The 20,522-nt window shown below is 37.9% G+C and overlaps 1 protein-coding gene across 3 annotated transcripts in view; it reads right to left on the reverse strand.

The window, feature by feature from the left end:
- The window catches only part of ADAMTS12 (ADAM metallopeptidase with thrombospondin type 1 motif 12), a 180,009-nt gene that overhangs the window by 25,572 nt on the left and 133,915 nt on the right, over positions 1-20,522 (reverse strand). For all 3 annotated transcript variants that reach the window (XM_021380709.1, XM_021380708.1, XM_021380707.1), the window contains 4 exons: positions 17,091-17,335; positions 15,618-15,759; positions 7,702-7,828; positions 851-1,061 (listed from right to left, as the gene is read on the reverse strand). In XM_021380709.1, the coding sequence (XP_021236384.1) occupies positions 851-1,061; positions 7,702-7,828; positions 15,618-15,759; positions 17,091-17,335 (725 nt within the window). The remainder of the gene's footprint in view (positions 1-850; positions 1,062-7,701; positions 7,829-15,617; positions 15,760-17,090; positions 17,336-20,522) is intronic.

The raw sequence follows: 20,522 nt of genomic DNA on the forward strand, positions 1-20,522 counted from the left end.
TTCATCCAGAAGTAGACTGCTCAGTATCCCGGGGACCCATAACTCTCCTCAACTTCAATGGAAAGCATGGGTGCGAAGCACCCACAGATACCAACGCTATAAATCTCAAGAATGCTAAGAAACATGAGATCCTTCCACAGATTAATTATGAAAAAAAGCAGCAAATGAGGACTCCCTATTAATAGTAACATGTATTGCAGAACAAATGCCAGTACGTTTAAACAAGTTTATTGTACTGCAGTTATTAATTTGATGACCTCACATTCTGCAGGTCATCAGCTGCCAGTGAAATAACTGCACAATACTGAATTATCACTTGGAGTTTGAAAAAATATTCCAGTGTTTATCAGGGCTTCAGATTACTACTAGAAGTAAAAAAGCTATCATGCTGCTGCAAAACAGCAGACAGAAGAATGCAAAAGAGATGTGAATCCAAAAAAAAAAAAAAAAATCGTTTCTTTTTCTCTGTGTAGACATGACACAGAACCTCACCCCACCTGTTTCACAGCAGTTATGAGTATTCCATAGAATTCTGTGCACGCAAACATGCTCTGTTCTAAAATACCAAAAGCTCAGCAAGCCAAACCCTTAGAAATATTTAAAACGCACACTCGTTGAGGTCATTAGCAAGCAGCACAGCTTTTTTTTCCTCTGCATAAAGGACTTGTGAAGACATGCTAAGAAATAAGGCAAAAAGAAAAGCCAGCAAAACAGGTCATTGGACTTTCTTTTTAACTATGATAGATCACGTTGGAAAAAAAGAAAAAAAAAAAAAAAGAAGCACAAACACCAAAAAAATCAGAAAAAATAAAAAGTCAAACATTTAATACTATAGCTGATATGAACTTACCTCAGTCCAGTTGCTCACTGTCCAGTCAGATGGGCACAAGACATCTCTGTTGCATGACAGATGGGTCTTTGGTTTAAGCAGGTGCTGGCATTCTGTGACAGCCAAAGCCTGCTCATCAGATCCCACTGTCTGGATGCAAAGTACAGTTCGCTTCTTCTGTCCTGTCGGGCCACATGTTGTCGAACACTTCTGCCATTCTCCTGCCCACCATCTGAAAAACAGAATTGTAAGAAATATTACAGAAAATAATCCATAACTAGTGCATTAAGACTAGCCTTTCACATCTAGATTTCAGTAACTGCTAGGCAGCTCAGCAATGCTTTTATTCTATTATCTGCTTATTGTTACCTTAATAAAGAAAGAATTAACAAATTAGAATACGTACTTTGATCCTTCATAAGGGAAAAACTAGCCCTGTACGTGTGTCTCTCCTGATTACTGGTGGTCTTAAATAGTATGCTATGCAATGCTTCACTAAGTGAAAGATAAATGTTTCCTCTAGCGCAGTCTTTTCCAGTGTGATTTAGTTTAGTTTACCACATGCAAGAACATAGCTCCAAGCTGCAGTATAACAAATCTGGCCCTAATTGTGAACTCTAAGTTAAAAAAAATGCTCCTAGGTACTATTGCTTCTTGTTCCTGAGTTTTAAAGCAGGTCATGATAACAATGCCTTACACAAACACACACAAAAACCAAACAACATAACGGATATACTCAGAAAATGCCTTTCTGTCTAGAAAAAAATTGTTTTTGACTTAAAACCAACATTACTCTCTTGTACTTTTTTCCTTTTCTTTAAGTCAATGAACTTTGAGCAAACTAATTCCATTCTGATGAAAACATCAAAGTTCCATGGCAGCTTTTATTAACTGTTTGTAGCATTCATCTGATTCAGTAGTCATAGTCTCCAGTCTTGGTGCATTTCTGACTTTGGTTTGCTAACAACCCCTTCTCTCCCCTTTCTCCGTAGTTTCCACTTTTCTTGATAAATTTATTCTTCAATTGCAAAACAAAACAAAACAAAACGAAACAAAAAAACCCCACCCAAACAAACAACTGTCTCTGATTTGGAAGGCACCAATACCTACTCATAATCATTCAGAAAAAGAATATAAGGACTCAGAGCAATCAAGCTACACACACAGCTCAGCTGTGCAACCATCTAGTTTCCTCTGGGGAACCTACACTTTTCATCTTCTCTTTAGTTATGAATACATATTGCATTTCCTTTTAAATTACACTGTAAGCCCTTTGAGGCACAGATTGTTTTGCAAAATGCTATAGAATGGTAGCCCACTGCCACAAACCTACGTGGGCCCTCTAGACACTCTGTAATAAAAAGAACATATTATTTCTCCTCTTCTCTTGCCTTATTTTAGAGTGCTTCTTTCTCTTTTGGGTTTCTGCAAATAACCAAGGAAAAATAACCAGTTAAAAAGAAAAAACAAGTGCACCTCAGATTAATGTGGAAATAAAGAAAAGAAAAATATGTTATTGTAACCTGAACCAAGTAATCGCAGGGTTGTTTTCATCTATTGCATATTCCCTCCAATTCTCTTTATCATCCTAGGTATCTTATAAATAGCTGATGCTTCACCGCAAATGCAATCAGAAGTACGTGAATTGCCCTTTTAATTTTAATGGAATCAGATCACGTATTTCTAGTTACAGAGATGCTATGTAGATGCTACACTTCCTCCCTCCCTAATTTTCACATGGCTTTGAGTAAGGGGTCAGCATTTTGCAGGTTTGAGTACTGAACTTCAAGTACTGAATTATCAGTTCACTTCAAAATTTACGTTGGCCAGCAGTAGTGGTGCATTGGTAACAAGCTAGTGCACACACATTTTTTTTAATAAGTCATGAAACAAAATAAGTGCTCTGAAGTTAAGAAGCCCTAGTATTGAGATTGTAACTTATTCCACCTTCATACCAATCTTAAACTACATTTAGTCATGTAACTTTTTCTACTGAGCCCTTCCTCATTCAACACAGGTAATAGATGATACTGATGAGACAATTAGTTCACTACACACTACCCCAACATTTTTTTTTTGAAAGCTCATTCTCATCAGTAACTGGAGTTCTCAGGGGTGTATTTTCCTTACTTCCATTCCACTGTAAATGGATATGCCATAAACACTCCATCATGAGGACTTCTGAACTGCAGTGTTCCAGCGGAAGCGGAAGAAAGGCAAATCAAAGAGGGTGGAACATTAACATCCACTTGTAAGTTCTGTTACAGGATAACCCAGAGCAAGTCCTGGACCACACAGAGTGTAGCAGCATGCAAGTGACAAAACACCACTCATCTAGAAGCTTCTACTGTCTCCATATTGCAGAGGCTTGACTGAAACTGGAGACGACTGCTGAGCATGCAGAACTGACACAGCATCCACATAAGCAACTTCTAAATTGACATGACCAAGCTGACAGACTTCCCAGCTTTGAGTTGGACAGTGAAGGGCACTGCCAGACAGACTTAGATTTAGGCATGTTATAAACAAGGTTTTTTTTTTTTTTTTTTATCACATTCAAAGTTGCTTGGCAAAAAGAACGTGGGGAAGAAAACTAGTATATAGCTGTGCTGATTGTGATGAGAATCTGGGATGAGAATCTGGGATGAGTTGGTGGAAACTGAAACCTGATGGACTTTATCTAATATTTATTCCTACCTCTGGTTTCCTGTGGCATTCACCACTACAGCAGATGGGTAGTTTTTAAAAATTAATGCATCACCTTGTCCCTACAAAGCTACAGGACTGTTTTATCACCATAGGCTTGTATAGCACAGCAACAGAAAGACTGTGTTAACTGACAAACTATATGGTTCAGGTAACTAACTTGAGTGAGAACAGATTTTCCTGAGGCTCTCAAACTAGAGAGCAGTCTGTATAGTGAAAATGCAACTTCGGTTGACTTTCAGCTGCAGCTGGGAGCACTCAGCTTTTCTCAATAAGGTTTTTTCAGCTTTTTTCAATAAGAAGCACCTGACAATGCACCCAAAAGATGAAGAATATGCATATACTTGAATGCACATACTTGGACTTTCAAAGTATGTAATAATTAAGGCAGAGCCCAACATCCTTTTCTGCTTATGCACAGATGATGCTTACAGAATAAGGTCATGGATGTTGTTGGGACCTTGGAATCTAAGTTTGCTATATTCATGCCTATGGGGCTCAATATTGAGACACTTTTTGCACTACATATTTTGTAGAATGCCAGGCACAGCAGATACCAACAGGGCACTGATTTTTGGTCTGTGTATTATAATAAAAACAGCATGTTTTGTTTTTATTGTGTTGTTGAGTTTACTAAACCATTCTGCAGTAGGACAATACAGTAACAATAGATAAATTTGGGCCCTGCAGGAGATCCCAAATTCTTCAAAAACAATCTACTTACAATTCCTCTGCTCATAGATGTAGTCAAGTTAAAAAGACTTAAGGCAATATTTCTTTACAGTGGAGATAAAAATTCTATTCAGAATTAACTGCACAAGCAGTTAAAATTTCTATTCAGAGCATGAGCAGTTAAAAACTCTCTTTCCAAGCACTGCCTCTTGATTTTTATCGTGAATACCTGTGGAGCAAAATCCCTGCCTATCAAAGAATTGCGTAACAGGAAAACATATTCCATAGCACAGTGTGGAAAACACACAGTCACTCCTGCTAGGCAGAATCACTGAAGTTTCACATGAGCAGCTGTATCGCCTTTTAACTCTCAACTGTTCAGACATCTTTATTTTGTTCCTACTCAATATGTGGCACATATGTATTGCAATATTAAAAATACTTGCATTGCTCCAGATTCTTTTAGTAGGAAGTGGAGGGGAAAACAAAACAAAACAAAACAAAAAACCAATAATAATGTTAAGACCTGGATTTGCAGAAGCCTGTCATTTAAACAGTTTATAATTAACTTCCTGAAAAGAATTAATGAGGTAGTATCTGGTCCGCACAAGTTACAAACATTACCATAATGTTATTCTTTGCCTGTAGATACTATTTGATACATTATCTGATGTTGAGTTAGGGTCTAGTAGCTAATGGCACAGTAGCATGTTTTTTATCGATGAGATGATGTAGGTCAGAGGAGGATTGTGCAAGACAATATCCTTGTTGTTTCTCACAGAATGTTCCCACAAAGACATTGATTTGCTTTCGGGAAGCACCATATCATCTAGCAGTTCCGGTCCTGTGGCTACAGCACTAACAAAAGGTCCCCAGCAGTGCCGTGTTCAACTACACTGACCTCAGCTCCAGCACAGAATTTAGGCATCTCTGCAAAACTCTTGCTCTGTAGTAGTTTCAAATGAATTCTCAGTTATGCTATATTGTACTGTGAAGGGCAGTCACATCATTCTCTAACATTCAGGTTTTCTTTACAACCACCAAACTGAACTACTTTGGGAGTGTTCTTGCTTTTCATATAGAGATGTGTATCTGTCTGGGTTCAAGCTGGCATGTATGCCATGGGAAAGTAAATGGCAGCTAAACTTCACGCTGGGACTACAGCCTGGATCAGAGACCAGATCTACACAATGAATGGCTTGACAAGGGTGAATACAAACCCACTCTGCCCTGTCAGCTCTTCCAGTCAAAGAGCTAGTGGCCACCAACAGAAGCCAGTGAAAGCCATGTTCAAAATAAACAAAATCATAGAATCCATTGAATAAAATAATTTAGGTTGGAAAAGACTTCCAAGATCATCAAGTCCAACTATTAAAATGAGTGGTTCTTCACAGAGTAGGCATTAAAACTGTGGAACTTCTTGCCAAGGAAGTTGTGCATGAATAAAGTTTCACAGAGTTGCAGGGCGAGTCTGAGCTACTACTGTGAAGATATATTGCTCTAGAAATGCCTTGAGTTAAAATCAATTGGAAACTGGAAGAGTATTAGAAAGAGAGATAATTTATGCTTGCCTTGTCTGCTCTTCTTTAAGCACATAGTTATAGGTCTGCTGAAAACCAGAGTAGGGGCTTAGATGGTTCCTTGATTAAACTACTATACTCATACTTCTGTTAAGATAAAAATAAATAAATAAATAGACTCTAAAAAATGTACATTATCTGGGTTTCCTGCACTAAAGATAGCAGAATTGTCAGTATTTTGCAGTCCTCAGAAAGGTAACTAGCTCTTTTCTCTGCACAGCATGATAAGTTTGAGAAGCATCACTCAGATGGGCAGTGCACAAGAGCTTTTCTGCCTAGTTCACCTGTAATATAATTCCACAATCTGTGTAACACTGGAAAAATTTTCCTCTCCCACTTTCAAGAGCATCCCTGAATAATGCAACCACTTCAAGCAAATGGGGTAACTTGAGCTCATTTGAAATTTTGGAATAAATATAAATATTTTTGGAATAAAAGTTTATATATGTTATAAATTCAAAACATCCCCACTCACACTAGCAGGTAGGTTCAGCTCTTATGTAGTCAACTAGTTGCTAAGTTTGATCTATCGTCTATTCCTATTTCCAAGCAATCTATGCAGAATTATGAAATGTTTGTTGTTTATGCTTTTAACAGTCATTTATAGAGGTTGCATCTGGAAAGATGTAATTCCCAAAGGAAGTATCGCACAATCTTGTGAAGATATTTTGAAATGATTAATAAAACCAACAACTACACAGAATTTGTTACATTAAAGCTTCACAAAAATTACTGCTGACAAATATAGCATGAAATACTTCAAGGGAGTAATTACAATGGCTTTGATCCTGAGTTAACTAGAATTACTAGGTAAACACTTGTTTAAGGAAGAGATGCCATCCACAAGGATAGACAAACTTAAGTAGTGTGCCAACAGAAACCTAGTGAGGTTCAGGAGACCAAGTCCAAGGTACTGCACGTGGGCTAGGACAATCCCAGATGCATGTACAGACTAGGAGAAGAACCCCTTGAGGGAAGTTGGAACTGGGTGGTCTTTGAGATCCCTTCAAACCCAAGCCATTCTGTGATGCTGTACCATTGTGGACATCATGATAAAGCATTTCCAAAGACAGTAAAAGACAAATGTAGGACATGTCAGTACCTAAAGAACAAAACTAAAACCCATACTGACTGTAGCAAAAAATACAGGGGGTGTCCTGTCACGTACTTTGTACCACTGATGCCTTCCAGCAAATCTGTGCCTTTTTTTCATAGCCATAGGCTACTATCACCTGAAATGTTTACTGTGGTTAATCTTTCTTACCCTAATCTCTAAGATGGTAGAATAGAAAAAAAATAGAGATGGATAAGGTAATTCATATTATGGGGATGGAAAAAAAAAAATCCCATGTGCACACAGAATGAAAAAAAGCTGTACTTTACTGGTAAGAAAAAATAAGAAGGAATATGATAAAAAAGATGCCTAATAATAAGTGTTATAAAGAAGGTATGATAATTAGAATTAGTAAATAAGTGTTCTTTTCCATTCATCCTTCTGCATAAAAAAGACAAAGGAATATTTAAAAAAAAATAAATTGAAAAACAGCATTGGAACACACAGTATTAATTGATCCAAGATAGGAATAGAATTTAAGAAAAAAAGAATTTATCTGGCTTGCATGCACACCTGCACCTAATCTAAACAAAAATCATAGTTACAGATTGCAGATAGAAATCTCTGCCATTCACAGCACAGTGGGTGACTCACTGAGTGAGTAATTCACACTAGTAACTTCGTAGGGCACTTCACTCCTAATTTGACCACTGTTGAGTTTCTGACACCTTTGCTCTGGAATACTTGGAAGCTGTCACCATAGGAGGCTGTTGATGCCACACTAATCTGGTATTAGAATCAACATATTCTTCTGAATTACTCTTATTTAAGATTACAAGGGCCTTCCAAGTAACTGGTACCTTGGCGGACAGTCCTTTTCATAGCACTTCTTCTGTCGTCCATTTGGCTGTGTGGCTGGGTCACAGAAGGAGTTTTTGGTCGCTCCACCTCCCTTCCGCATGCAGTGGGCAATCTGGCGCCGCACCCCTGGAAGAGAAAGACAAAACAGAAGAGTAATCCCAGTAGGCCAGGGACAAACTGCAGAAGTCCTCCAGCATGAGCACTGTTTGTGCGCCAAATCCTAGAATGCAGAAAGAGCCGTGTGATGTTTTCAGGAGTAAAAGTCAGTTCTGCTGTACGTCTGAGCTAAATCAGGTGTGAGTATCCTTTAACTGAGCAGAAAGGGAGTTATGCAGAGCTCCCGTGAATCAGTTAGATGAGGTACATACCAGAAGGAGCTTTCCCTTATCTCAGTGAAGCTGTCAGTCTCAGAAAGGGCTCTTATACCCCTGAAATCAGTCGAGTTTAAAGGGCTGTGAATAGTTTTTTAAATTTCTCACGGAGAAGAGACAACAGGGCAACAGGAGGCTATTCACAGCATGTGAATTATTACTGATCTTTACTTTGTTCTGGAACAGCCAATTAAACAGAAAAGTAACCAGAGCGTTTCACTAAGAATATAGTCCTATGATTGCTAATGCTGAATTCTGCTTTTTAAAACTTTTAAAAATGATACAAATCTTGACCTAAAACAACAACGTCATAATACAAAGGAGAAAATCTGTTTTCTAAGTAACTAATGCACAGCAGACAGGAGGCAAATCATAGTAACTGAGAGATATTCCATAGATACAATTTAGGTTACTTATTATCAGTTCCAGTTACATAAACTCCTGCTCACCAAAGAGGAAGAAACTTGAAACAAAATACTGCATTATCCTAGTGCGAACCTGAAGAAAACCACCTTCCAGGAGATTACCTCCCACAGAGTTTTGCAATAATTTGATGTAGGTCCTGTGCTGCAAATCCAGACAATGACTGGGATAAACATGACTGAAGAAACCTTGTTTGCTCACTGCCGTTAACTGCACTAATAATTCACAGCAATTAATACGCAGATGTTAAGGCGCTATTTCTGTGACTTTCATCCCTCTCCAGGGAAGACATGGGCTTAGTAATACTGTTACTATGGTGCAGGGGTAAGCGTTATGTTTTTTTGTGGTATATTTAAGAATCAAACTTTTCCTTTTCTCATATCTCCCAGTAACGAGCGTGGAAACCTATCTGGAAAAAAAGAAGAGCAAATCAGAGATAATGCTGCTTGAGAAAACATGAAAATATTTCTCTATGCAGCATTTTGTTCTGTTCCTCTATACAGTGCCCACTTATAAGACAACTAAAGCATACATCCTAGAATTTCACACTGGCATTACAGCTGACTGGCTGTAAACCTTTAGCTTCTTTGAATAGCACTCTAAGATTTCAGGTGTATGACACTTACAAAACTGTACAGCTTCTAGAGCACCTTCAGACATATGACTAAGATCTATGCAACAAATACACTGAGTCTCCTCCATTCATACACAAGAGCTGATTTTAGAATAGAACAGTTCAGTTGGAAGGGACCTCTAAAAATCATCTAACCCAACAGCACCTAGTTCAGAACAAGAATCAGTTTCCTCTAGAAGGGAGGATTAGGGGGACTGCAGCCCTACACTTCTGTTAATATTCTTTTTGCTGAGACATTCAAGCTTCAGAGTATGTGACATGGTAGCAGCTGTACGGCAGCACAGCCATCCTGCCTGCAGTGTGGTTGGACATGGCTCTCCTCTTCCTTGGGGACTTCAACAAACAGAAAGCTGTCTGGTCCAGTGCAGGACTCCCAGGGAGCAAAGTCCTGTTTTATGCTATGGAAAACATAACTGGAATAGTAAGCAGCCTTCACACTAGTGGTAAACAAAGCAGTTCACAGAAATACATTTCTGATCCTTTCAAAATCATGATATGTCGCTGCTACAAATGTAAATAAAGCAAGAGAACTCCTCTTTTGCTCCAATAAATTTTTAGTGTCATTTCACCTGCTGTAATTCACTTTAAAACAGCTATAAACCTTTGCAGAAATACTGCTTTGAGGCTGCACATTCTCATAAAACATTTGTTTATCACTGGCATCAATAAACTTAATTCACATAAATGATTTTTAATACAGAAGTTACATGAATTTATATTGTAGTTTCAAAATCTGGAATGAATACATATTTAAAGAAGCCATAAATGCATTTTTTTTCATAAGGACTGCATACAGTTCAGTTACAAAATTGAAAAGAATTCTATATGCATGTATAGATGTATATACATTTTCTTAGAAGCTGTCATCTTAAAAATACAGTGGTGCTTCAATATAGCTGTAGAAAGAAAGGAGGAACATTGTGTGCAATTTTATCATGTTTTTCAAGGTTTTCAGCTGGTAAGGAAAATGAGATAGAAAAAGAAAGTTGGGCTGGTGAATGATACATAAAATTAGCTTGAACTTTCCTGAACAGACATTTTATACTTCCTAAATCTCATTCTTCTATTGAATGTTCAACTCTTCTTTGCTTTTCTATGTCACACTAAAAACATTATTACCATTTCCATGATTAGACAGAATACAATATATATGTGCAGGAAGTTGATTTTTCTTAATTTTTTTTTAATATTGAGCAAGTTGAACTAGAAAGCATTGCAAATACACATGGGTCCCTCCAAAAGTAATGACTCTTATTTATTTCCATGGAAACTTAAAAAAAAACAAAAAACAAAAAAAAAAACCTGGCACAGAAAACTAGTCACCTCACATTTGACTCTGCTCTACCAAATATTTACACAGGTCTTAATTTCACTCAGTCAACTCAGAAAGCACTTCTACCTCACCACGAGGCTTCAACCCTAATACAGAACATTTTAGATGGGAGGTAGAAATTCACCCTAGGCAAGAAAGGCATGAGTTTAAAAATTAGTTGGGTTTGAAGGGATTTTAAAAGAGATTAGGCACCTGCTAGCAGAACAGCCAGGGCAAGGAAGTTGGAACTAGATGAATCTTTAAGGTCCCTTCCAACCCAACCCATTCTGCAAAACTCCGATTTTCAGTTTGCATATGGTTAAAGCTGCAAATGACAGAACTGAATGTGCTCCAGAAGCATATGTACAACGTGTGCATGCAAAAGAGCACAGTAAGAGTCACTTGTGTGAACATGGAATTGTCAATGTTGTGCATCAAATCAGTCTGCATGGAGTTCACTTTCGTACTTGAATGAACTAATTACATCTCATGCATGCACAGGTCACATACGCAATACAAAAAACAGCCTTTACATTCTTGGCATTATAAAACTTAAACCCATAATAGTGAAGTAAAACACTGTGACTATTGTTTTCTCAATCTCAGTGCCGCTAGTTTAGTAGTACGTTTCAGTTCAGGAACACCTGCAGGTAATTTTTCAAAACAGCCCTGATAGCAGTTGTGAAGGATTTAGAGGGCGCACAGCAATTAACCCCAAACAAATCTCGCAGTTAAGTCTTTCTGAAAAGCTTTGCAGATTTGCCAATCACAGGTGTTATCTACGGAGGAGTACATTTCTGAAGTTGCCTAATATTCTCCCTTAGTTGCAGCTGTGCTGTATTTTTTGCTTCTTGCCATGCCACTCAAAACTAGTTCTACAAAACATTGTTGCAGTATTTCAAAAAGGACAAAGGGATTTTGCTTGTAGTTTCTAATTTACCATTACTTAAAGAAACAACAAGGGGTAGCCTTCTAGAAAATACTTAGGGAGGCATTTAAATTAACTGTCCTATAAAAGAAGCTTAAAGGCTTTATATGCTATCTGGCTGGACAGCAGACTCTGGAGGGACAGCCCTCTTGGTGAGAGAGTTGCAGTGTGCAAAAGTTTGATAGTACAACAGTTTGGAGGATGCCTTCTGTAATGCACAGATCCTGACTGCAAGGCAATTCTATTCTACAGAAAGCAAAAGAATCCACAGTGAGGGCGAGAAAGGCTCATAATTTTTTACTGTAAATTATGGCCATAAAAGTTTGTCATGAAATGAAATTACCAAACTATTTTCTACACTACAAATAAATATCAGGTATTGATATACATCATCCCTGCTCATACCCTGCTCACAGTATTAGCTATTTTTGCTACAGAAAACATCAGTTTTTCAGACAATATTATTCCCTGCTAAATTACTATACTGTTGATAGCTGGATGCACTCGCACTTTGAAACTACAAAACACAGAGGCACATGAAAGAGATGATGGAAAACATAAGCACGTTTGCTTCTTCTCTATCACAGCTGCAGTGGAATTGGAGAAGGACATGGGCCAGGGCACAGCAGTATATGTGGCACACCCTTAAGGGGAGGAATACTGGAGAATGCCCGTAAGGAGTTACCTGAGGTCGTTCTGAGAAGGCAAAGCTTAATTCTACAAGCACATTATGCATCATTGGAAATTTCCCTTGGATAAGGATCTAAAACTGTATTTTTTTACTCTAGATAGAAGAGGCTTTCCTGGACCAGCCTGTTCCTGTGTATGCAGTCCTATTTGCCACCCCCTAATTCTGTTCTCCTCTTTTGGCTATGGAAAGCATGTTTGCATTGTCCTGACCTCTGTGGCTACAAAATGCTGAAAGGCTCTTGGATTTATCACTATCCTATTGACCAACCTTGATGTGAGGCCTATAATGAATTTTTAGGCAGGTCCAGGTTTGCCAAGAGAAAAAACTCTAAGTAAGAATCAATTTATTCCACTAGCTATGTCAGTTATGTCAGTCAGTTACTTCAATAGTTCACCTTTCTTGGCCCCCCCTTTGAACCTGAAAAACAACAAGTTCATTATTTACCAAATGATGAATGAAAAAGTACTTCAAGGTTATTACACTATCGCATTTAGTCTAAACATATGCAACTTATTTTTTTAATCTCCTTGAGCCCCATGGAACATTTGTCTTCAGTAGAGTTGTGATGCAGCATATTGATAGCAGAAGATTATCTTCTTGCCTACTTCAACACACTTTACATTGGAAGCCTTAAGAAAGTATTTTCATGCCTGAGATCTGGCATAACAGGTTTGTTACTGCCAATGGCACTAAATTCTGGATCTAAACAGCCTGTACATTCAGATAAAATGAATCTTATTATTTAAACCTAGAAGGAAGTTCTGCAGAAGTCAGGGAAATATGCTGATTAAGGCAGCAACACTGGGAACATTAAGTCCTGCCTTCATTTTGCCTCTTGGTTTCTATGCTTAGCTCGGGAGGAACAAACTACAGTAATGTGCAACTGTGAGAATTTCTGGTTCTACATAAACAATTACTATTATGCTCATTCCTTGCTAAATGAGGCAAGACTTCAGAGTTTACAAACTTCTTTGCTGATGGACCATTAACATTTTCCAAATACTCCTTCCTCCACTGCTGAGCAGCTGAGCTCCAGGTTTTGTTGTTAATGTGTAGGGTTACATCTGGATAAGCAGAGCCCAAACACTGGTGTGGAGCCTAGTAGGGCCACAGTTAGCTTAGACTCTCTACGAACAGCACGACTGGTTCACATTCAGGCAACACAGAGCACAGTCAGATTGAGCAAAGGCTACCGGCAGAGAAATGCAAACTGATTGTAATATCAGAACTCTGTCTCTCTAGTTCAAAAAAGATGGGGATCTCCTAGGAGGAGTCCAGTGGATGGCCATAAGGATGTTTAAGGGTCTGAAGCATTTCCCATATGAGGAAAGGCTGAGTAACCTGCATCTGTTCAGCCTGGGGAAAAGAAGACAGAGAGGGAATCTGATAAATGTTTATAACTATCTAAAGGGAGATAGGAGGCAAATGGATGAGGTTAGGCTCTTCTTGGTGGTGTGCAGTGATAGGACAAGGAGCAAAGGCCTATAACTTGAACATAGGAAGTTCATTACTAACATGCAGAAGAACTTCTTCATGGTAAGGGTGACGGAGCACTGGAACAGGCTGCCCAGAGAGTTTGTGGAGTCTCCTTCTACAGAGATACTAAAGACCTGGCTGGACACGTACCTGTGTGACTTATTGTGGGTTCCATGATTTAGCAGGGCGGTTGGACTCAATCTCTTGAGGTCCCTTCCAAACCCTGCAATTCTGTGATTATGTGTAATTCCCCTTGTCCAAGCAATGCATTTAAGCTCTAAGGCAGGCTTTCCCTTTTTCATTGTGCAGGGAGTAAGTGACAGTACCCTGACTTCATCACTTACTAGCAGATTACACCTTTGTTCAAGTCTGTTTTGTAATTTTTATAATGTTTGTATCTAAGGGGAGAGAGAGCAAAAGGTTTATTTATTCCTTTTATCTTGTCCTTGAATGAATACAGAGAACGGAGAAAGTTTCCATGCTTTAATACTGTGATGTACCTCATAGTTTCTCTGCAGAGGAAGAAGTTCACAGTGCTGCCTGAGATGTTTCATTTCTACCTATGCAAAGAACAAGGCCATAAGCTCAAGAAATATTCATTAAGAAGTCAAAGATGGTGAAGGGGGAAGCCACTTAATAAATAAAAACTGAAAAAAACGCATATCCTGCAGTCTTCTGTTTAAATAATCACGTTGCAGTTAGAAATCAAAGCCAAATCACACAATTCTTCAGCCAGAAGGCAGTACATAGGATTATAATTTACTTAGTAGGAAACACTTCTGGGAAAAGTGGAGCAGATGTTGAATAAAAACATAATTATCAGGTTAATAACACTTTTTGCCTCTCTTTTTGTCATCATGACAATTGTTAACATCATCCACAAGTACATAAAAGAGCTAAAACATGCGGCATGCCATTGAGCAAAGCATTTGTTTTAGGTACCTAAAGAAAAAGCTTTATTTTGCTAAGCCCATGGTGTTCCGTGGTGAGAAGCTCTTTCCACAAAAACAAAACAAAACCCCACATATATACACAGAAGTTTGCACTTATGAGCAAACATTTATACATATTTATACACACATACAAGTATCAATACAGGAAAGTTTTGGGGATGGGGTCATTTGTAAAGACCTTCTAAAATTCTTCTTTTAATCTTCTAAAATTAAAGCTATTCAATGCCCTTTTTTCAAACCCTTGAAAAAATACATTATTTCAGAGTCTTTTATGACAGGAAAGATCTAAAAATTGTTACTAGTGTAATCATTATTCTTGTCATACTAACAACTGGATTTGTTAAGAAATTTGTCTGTACTTCCCAGAAAAAAAGAAAAAGAAACCAACAACAATCACATACTCCAAACAGAACCCAAACATTAGAAAGATAAAAGACCTGTTTCACATCAGTTCTCCAATAGCTGTAACAACAACAGCGTACTGTTGTAGTATAGTATACTGTTCTATACCTTAAAGAAAGTTTTCCTGCCAGCGTTTTCCCTTACCAAAGGCAATCTTCTAGACCTGCTGTTAAACAGTATTTCATGGTTGTCATTCTACACAATTGTCTGGCTTAACACGCCACACAGAACTTCAGCACAAATGGAACTGTTCCATTGTATTGAGAGTGGCAAAGATATACAAGTTTCAAGATCAATTTAAGTAGAGTACTTACTGAGAAATGCACAAAAGCATATTTGCTTTTTGGGCAGAAATGAAGGCTATTTTTTGTATTTAACATACCTGAGTTTAGAACACCTACACAGAGAAACAAAAGTAGGTTACAAACCAGTATTGCTGGGAAGCAGGATTATTACAAACAATTCTGACAGTAAGATGCAAGGGAAAAGTAGTTTTTCCATTTTGGCTCAGAGAGGCTGAGAATTTCAGGGCAGGTACTACATGTACTCACTCATCTTAAATACGTTTGTTATCTTATTTTAAAGCTAAAATACATTCTTATATATAAACTCATCAAATGCATGTAAGAACCTTACCTCTTAAAGAAAGAGAAATGACAGAAACAGTCTAGACAATTTTAAGTAAATAACAATGACAATAATAGAAAAACAAAATGTGGAATTACCTCTTCCACAGGTAACAGTGCAGGCTGTCCACTCTCCATATTGCCAAAAATACTCAGGCTCTCCAATCTCATTCTCATGACTTTCTTCTTTACGTACAGTATATTCATACTTGATTCCAGGGTTAGTCTCTTGAAAAAGTAGCTGGAAAAACAGTACAGCTCATTTAACCATTTGTGATTATTATAACCTTCTAGCCCAAAGCTTTCAAAGTATGACAGCAAAAAAACCCAACAGGTTTAAAAGCAACACATTTTGGAGCCTACTACCAGTTCAGAAATACAGACTGGCAAACCATTCATTTGTTTGTCAACAGTGGCAGATGTTACTTTTTAAGACACAGTCATTTGCCATGCAGTTTTGAAAGTTCAGGTGTAAGTGGGTCAACATAATTGGCATCCTATTGACCAGGAGATAATGCAAAGTCCATCCAAGCCTCTGGAAAACATGGCACTGACTAAGAGCTATTGCCTACCATTATTATAAATGGTAATTACCCTACCCATACATAACAACTGTTAAAAATATCCAGTAGATCAGAAAACTAGAGATTTTATTTAGGTACTACCTTCTTATTATTTTTCAGCATTTCCAAATTAAGAAGGAACATCCCAGCTAAGCAGAGGCACTCATGAATGTTACAATTTGGCTCATAGGAGGGAGATAAGAAGAACATCATCAAGGGATAAATTACTGAGGCAATGAAATTTGCCTCTTCCTCCTAATGGTTTCACTGGATTTGTTTCCTGATGGTGACAGCTGAATACCTTCTGGATGGATCTTCTCCCAGGATAGCTCTAATATGTCTTTAATTACATGATGGATACACAGGCAAACAAGCCCAGAAAGCACCATTCAGAGAACAAACGGGCAAATTAAAAATATTTAAAAATTAACAGAAGCTGGTTACATTTAAGTTAAAATCTATGAAGCAACATAAGAGAAACAAAAGTTTGAAACGTTAATCAGTGGATACTACACAGATCCATTTTATTTACCATAAGCTATTAAACTCTCTATCTAATTCTGTACCTTCTTGTTCAGTGTAAGCTGTCACTGCTGTCCCCTTTGCTAACTCTCTGTTCACAGCCTGACATCAGCTCCTTTTCTGTGTTAATTACTTTTCATCATTACTTTTCATGGTTTGGTCTAATCTGGCACAGGAGACATGGAAATTGGAGCAAAGGGCTCACCAACTACAGCTGGTAGGATTCCCATCCTAGTGGCAGCACTGAATTATACTAGTTTTTAGTAATCAAACTATGACATAGGACAAACATGTTTTCAGGTAGGATGAACCGCCTTCTCAAGCAACATATTTCTTTCCAAAATAGCTTAAATGATTTCTGCAAGACATGATGCTAGTAGAGCAGTTTATATAAAAATATACATATTTTCCAGCCTCAGTTTCAAAGCTTTGGTACAGTCAGCTACCATTCAAACCCAGCAGATTCTGCTAGAGATCTGTTACTTACCTGAATCCATACTGATTCATTAATGGGTCCTGGAGCAGTCAGATTTTCTAGATCACCTGTCCTGTCATACTGAAATATTGTTCCTGCCACTTTGTATTCACCATTCCACTGGATGATAAAACCTCCATTCAGGTAATATTTTTCTGGGTCTTCACTTCGCACAGCAAGGAAGTTGCCTGCTTCTGCAACTTCTGTGACTCTGATACCCCTTGCACCTTTTGGAATTAATCCAATATCAACATAACCTAGAGAAAAAGAAGGTGCAAGGAGGTAAACAATGAAAATGTCATTGCATTTTATTTAACGTATTTTAAAAAATGTTAGATTTGCTTAAAAATATATACAGAAGTGCTGTCACAGAGCTTTTCATTTATATATTTATATATTCTTTTCATTTAATTAATGGTGGGATTTTCCAACCCAGATTTTCCAGTATCAGTTTGGGAACATGCACTATGTTTAGGCAATTACAGTGGCATTTAGAAGGGATATAGATGTGAATGCTTTTCTGAGCTGTGCCACATGAAATTTACTCCACAGCTGAGCATCAGCATCTCTACAACCATGCCTGAGGGCTCTGGCACACTGCAACTGTGAGTACTCAGGAAAAACACTAGGGAGTCTCAGTATGTTAAGAGTCTGTTCTAGGAAAGGTTTGTTAATTTGCAAGAAACATATTCATCTGTCATCAGTGGATGTAAATAATTTTCCAATCCTTTAGTCTTAAGTCATTCAAGTTCTCTAAGACTGTTTCCCTTAGACAATCTTGCTACCAAAAAAAAAAAAAAAAAAAAAGGAAGCCATTCATGTACAAAATCATCTGTAAGAAGATGTTATTGGTTTGTGTGTAAAGAATGAAGTCAGAACACCTGGTGGAGAGTCTTGTTTGCGCACAGGGAGTTAGGCTCAGTGATTCTCACCTTAGAGAGAACTACAATTGCTACTGAAAGAAAACTGTAACACAGGAAATTCACATACAAATTTGAACACAAACTCAAATAGCTTTCTTGCTGTTGCTCCTGGCTGGGTTTTAGAAATTGGAAGGAAGACAAGCTCTACAAGCATGTACCCTATAAGTGTAAGCTGCAGAAGTTTGGCTGTAGTGTAGGTATGTAGTTCCTCAGTTCTCATCACACGCAGCTGATATCACAAATTAAATTCTGAGAATCACATCCCCATCACCTGTCTTGCGAAATAAGCTGATCACCTCTGATTACACAGACATAAACCATACTGGCCATAATAAGCAACCTTCAGTATCAGCGCTACACTTAACATGCTGGACAACTTACTTCAGTAAGTTGCAGCTTGTAGCCCTTTTGCAGGGTAACAAGTATTGGCCCTACTGACATATGTTGCCAATGGTAAAAAGAAACAAAACATAAAGTCACAAAAGTGAGTAAAAAAATTCAAATAAATTCAAATACCCATCTATGTCCCCCACATTTCCTCCCCCCCCCCAAAAAAAAAATCACCAACCCACAACCATAAAAAAACAAAAATCCACAACAAAATAAAAAAGGATCTGTCTACTTCAGTCCCTTACTAATAAAAAGCAATATATTTTTGAATAATGTTAAACAGATACTGTTGTCTGGATTACACCTTTAGCATGTTTCCAAGATTGGCTATGGAAACTGAAATGTTTCAGTCTTTCATAAGTGTAACAAAATTTGGAAGATTCCTAAGTAACTAGATTATTATAGGAAACCAGGGCTTTATAAGAAACTAAGGTCTAATGATTTTCCCAATTGTTCTATTCATTCAGTGCAGTGGATGTGTTACAAGCAGTGTATGACTGTATGACTAAAGACCTGATTAGAAGACATACTCACAAGGGGGCCAAATTAAATTTTATGCATGCAAAATTTTTATTGTGTAATTTTCTGAGAGCTTTGCTTTGCAACCTTGGTGTCCCTTCTCCAGCAGATTTTTTTCCAGCTGCAATTTGAATAACATTTGTTCAAGACACAAAATATAAAAACAGTTAAACATAATTTTCCTACTGTTGTTAACATTAAAAATCCATACCGTCAGGTTTTTGCAAAATTATTTCTGTCTGAATCACTTACTATTGCATATAAACCTGATTTTAAATACATTTCAGCTGTCTGATGATAGGTGTTACCATTTGGTCAATGTATCACACTCCTTCCCCTTGGCCGTTCCTAAATTATCTCCTGGTTTCCCAGAACACCAGTTTAACTCTCCATGAATTTGCATTTTGAAAGCAATGCTAATCTGGAGCAAGCGTTTGACTTTATCAAGCAGCACAATATTTTGTTGTTGTTGTTTAAAAATGGTGTAGGTGGTGTTTATATAATTGTTCCTGGTTATACGGTTCCATCTGTTGAGATCATCTAGAGAATCTAGATTCAATAACAGTTGAAATGTCCGTGGGCTAACCTGCATGCTGTATTCATTAAACTCCACAGCATCCACGCTGTAGGTGCTGTCATACACCTTGGCAATGGCAACTCTCAGGCATCATTAATCTTTCAATTTTTAACAAAAATTAAATCTTTATGTTCCTAATCATGGACAAGAGTATACGAATAAATTCATATAACCCTTGAAGGCACATCCCTACTGGGGCTGAAGAGCTTGTTTCTCTTTTCCCATTGCTGTGAGACAGAGGAAATTTCACCAAAGTACTTAGCACAGTATTGCAGATCAGATTACAATTTTGCTATTTCTCCTTATCACACCAGCTCCCACCCTGCTCTCCAGTTAGTAATATATTTGTGAGTTTCTTACTTAAAAATGGAAGTTCCTGAAGCACTATTTTCTTCTAAGCCAGGCTCTAGGCACTATCACAAAAATATACGTGAAAGAGCACAGGCTTCCCACATCAGATCAGGTTTGCAAATCAAAGTATAGTTGCACGCAGCCTTTCCATGGAATAGAAGGAGCACTGCAGTGTGTAATGGTAATGGGGAAAAAAATTATAGTCTAGGCACAATCTCTGAAGTGAGGATGCAGGAGAACTTCCAATCTCTCAGATTCCCATTTGCATCATGGCTGTGTCCAAAATTCATCTAAAGCATTGTATCAGACCTCTGTGCGCACTTGGACAGCAAGGGACTGTGCAAATTGTTGAATCAGTTCCAATCAGGTTGTTCATAAGGTGTCAGGACCAGGCTAAATCTCTGGGTTAAAGTGAATACAGTCACATTTCCTCATTTGCTTGTCAGTTCATGGAAATTCAGCCCTTCATAGAAGTGAGATGGGCCTAGCCCTGTCTTCTGTCTAGCAGAATCAGACCTCTCCCCATCCCTGTTGCAAAATCCCTCATTTATCGATTTCCAGAGATTTAAACGTTCCTAATGTGTCATGGTTTTGTGATTTTCGGTTATTGGTATTCCACATCATAACATCATGTAGTGGACATACCTAGTTCTCAGAAGAGAAGGACTACTACAGTCCCCACGG

The sequence above is a fragment of the Numida meleagris genome, chromosome Z, assembly GCF_002078875.1.
Source record: "Numida meleagris isolate 19003 breed g44 Domestic line chromosome Z, NumMel1.0, whole genome shotgun sequence".
NCBI classification, from domain to species: Eukaryota; Metazoa; Chordata; class Aves; order Galliformes; family Numididae; genus Numida; species Numida meleagris.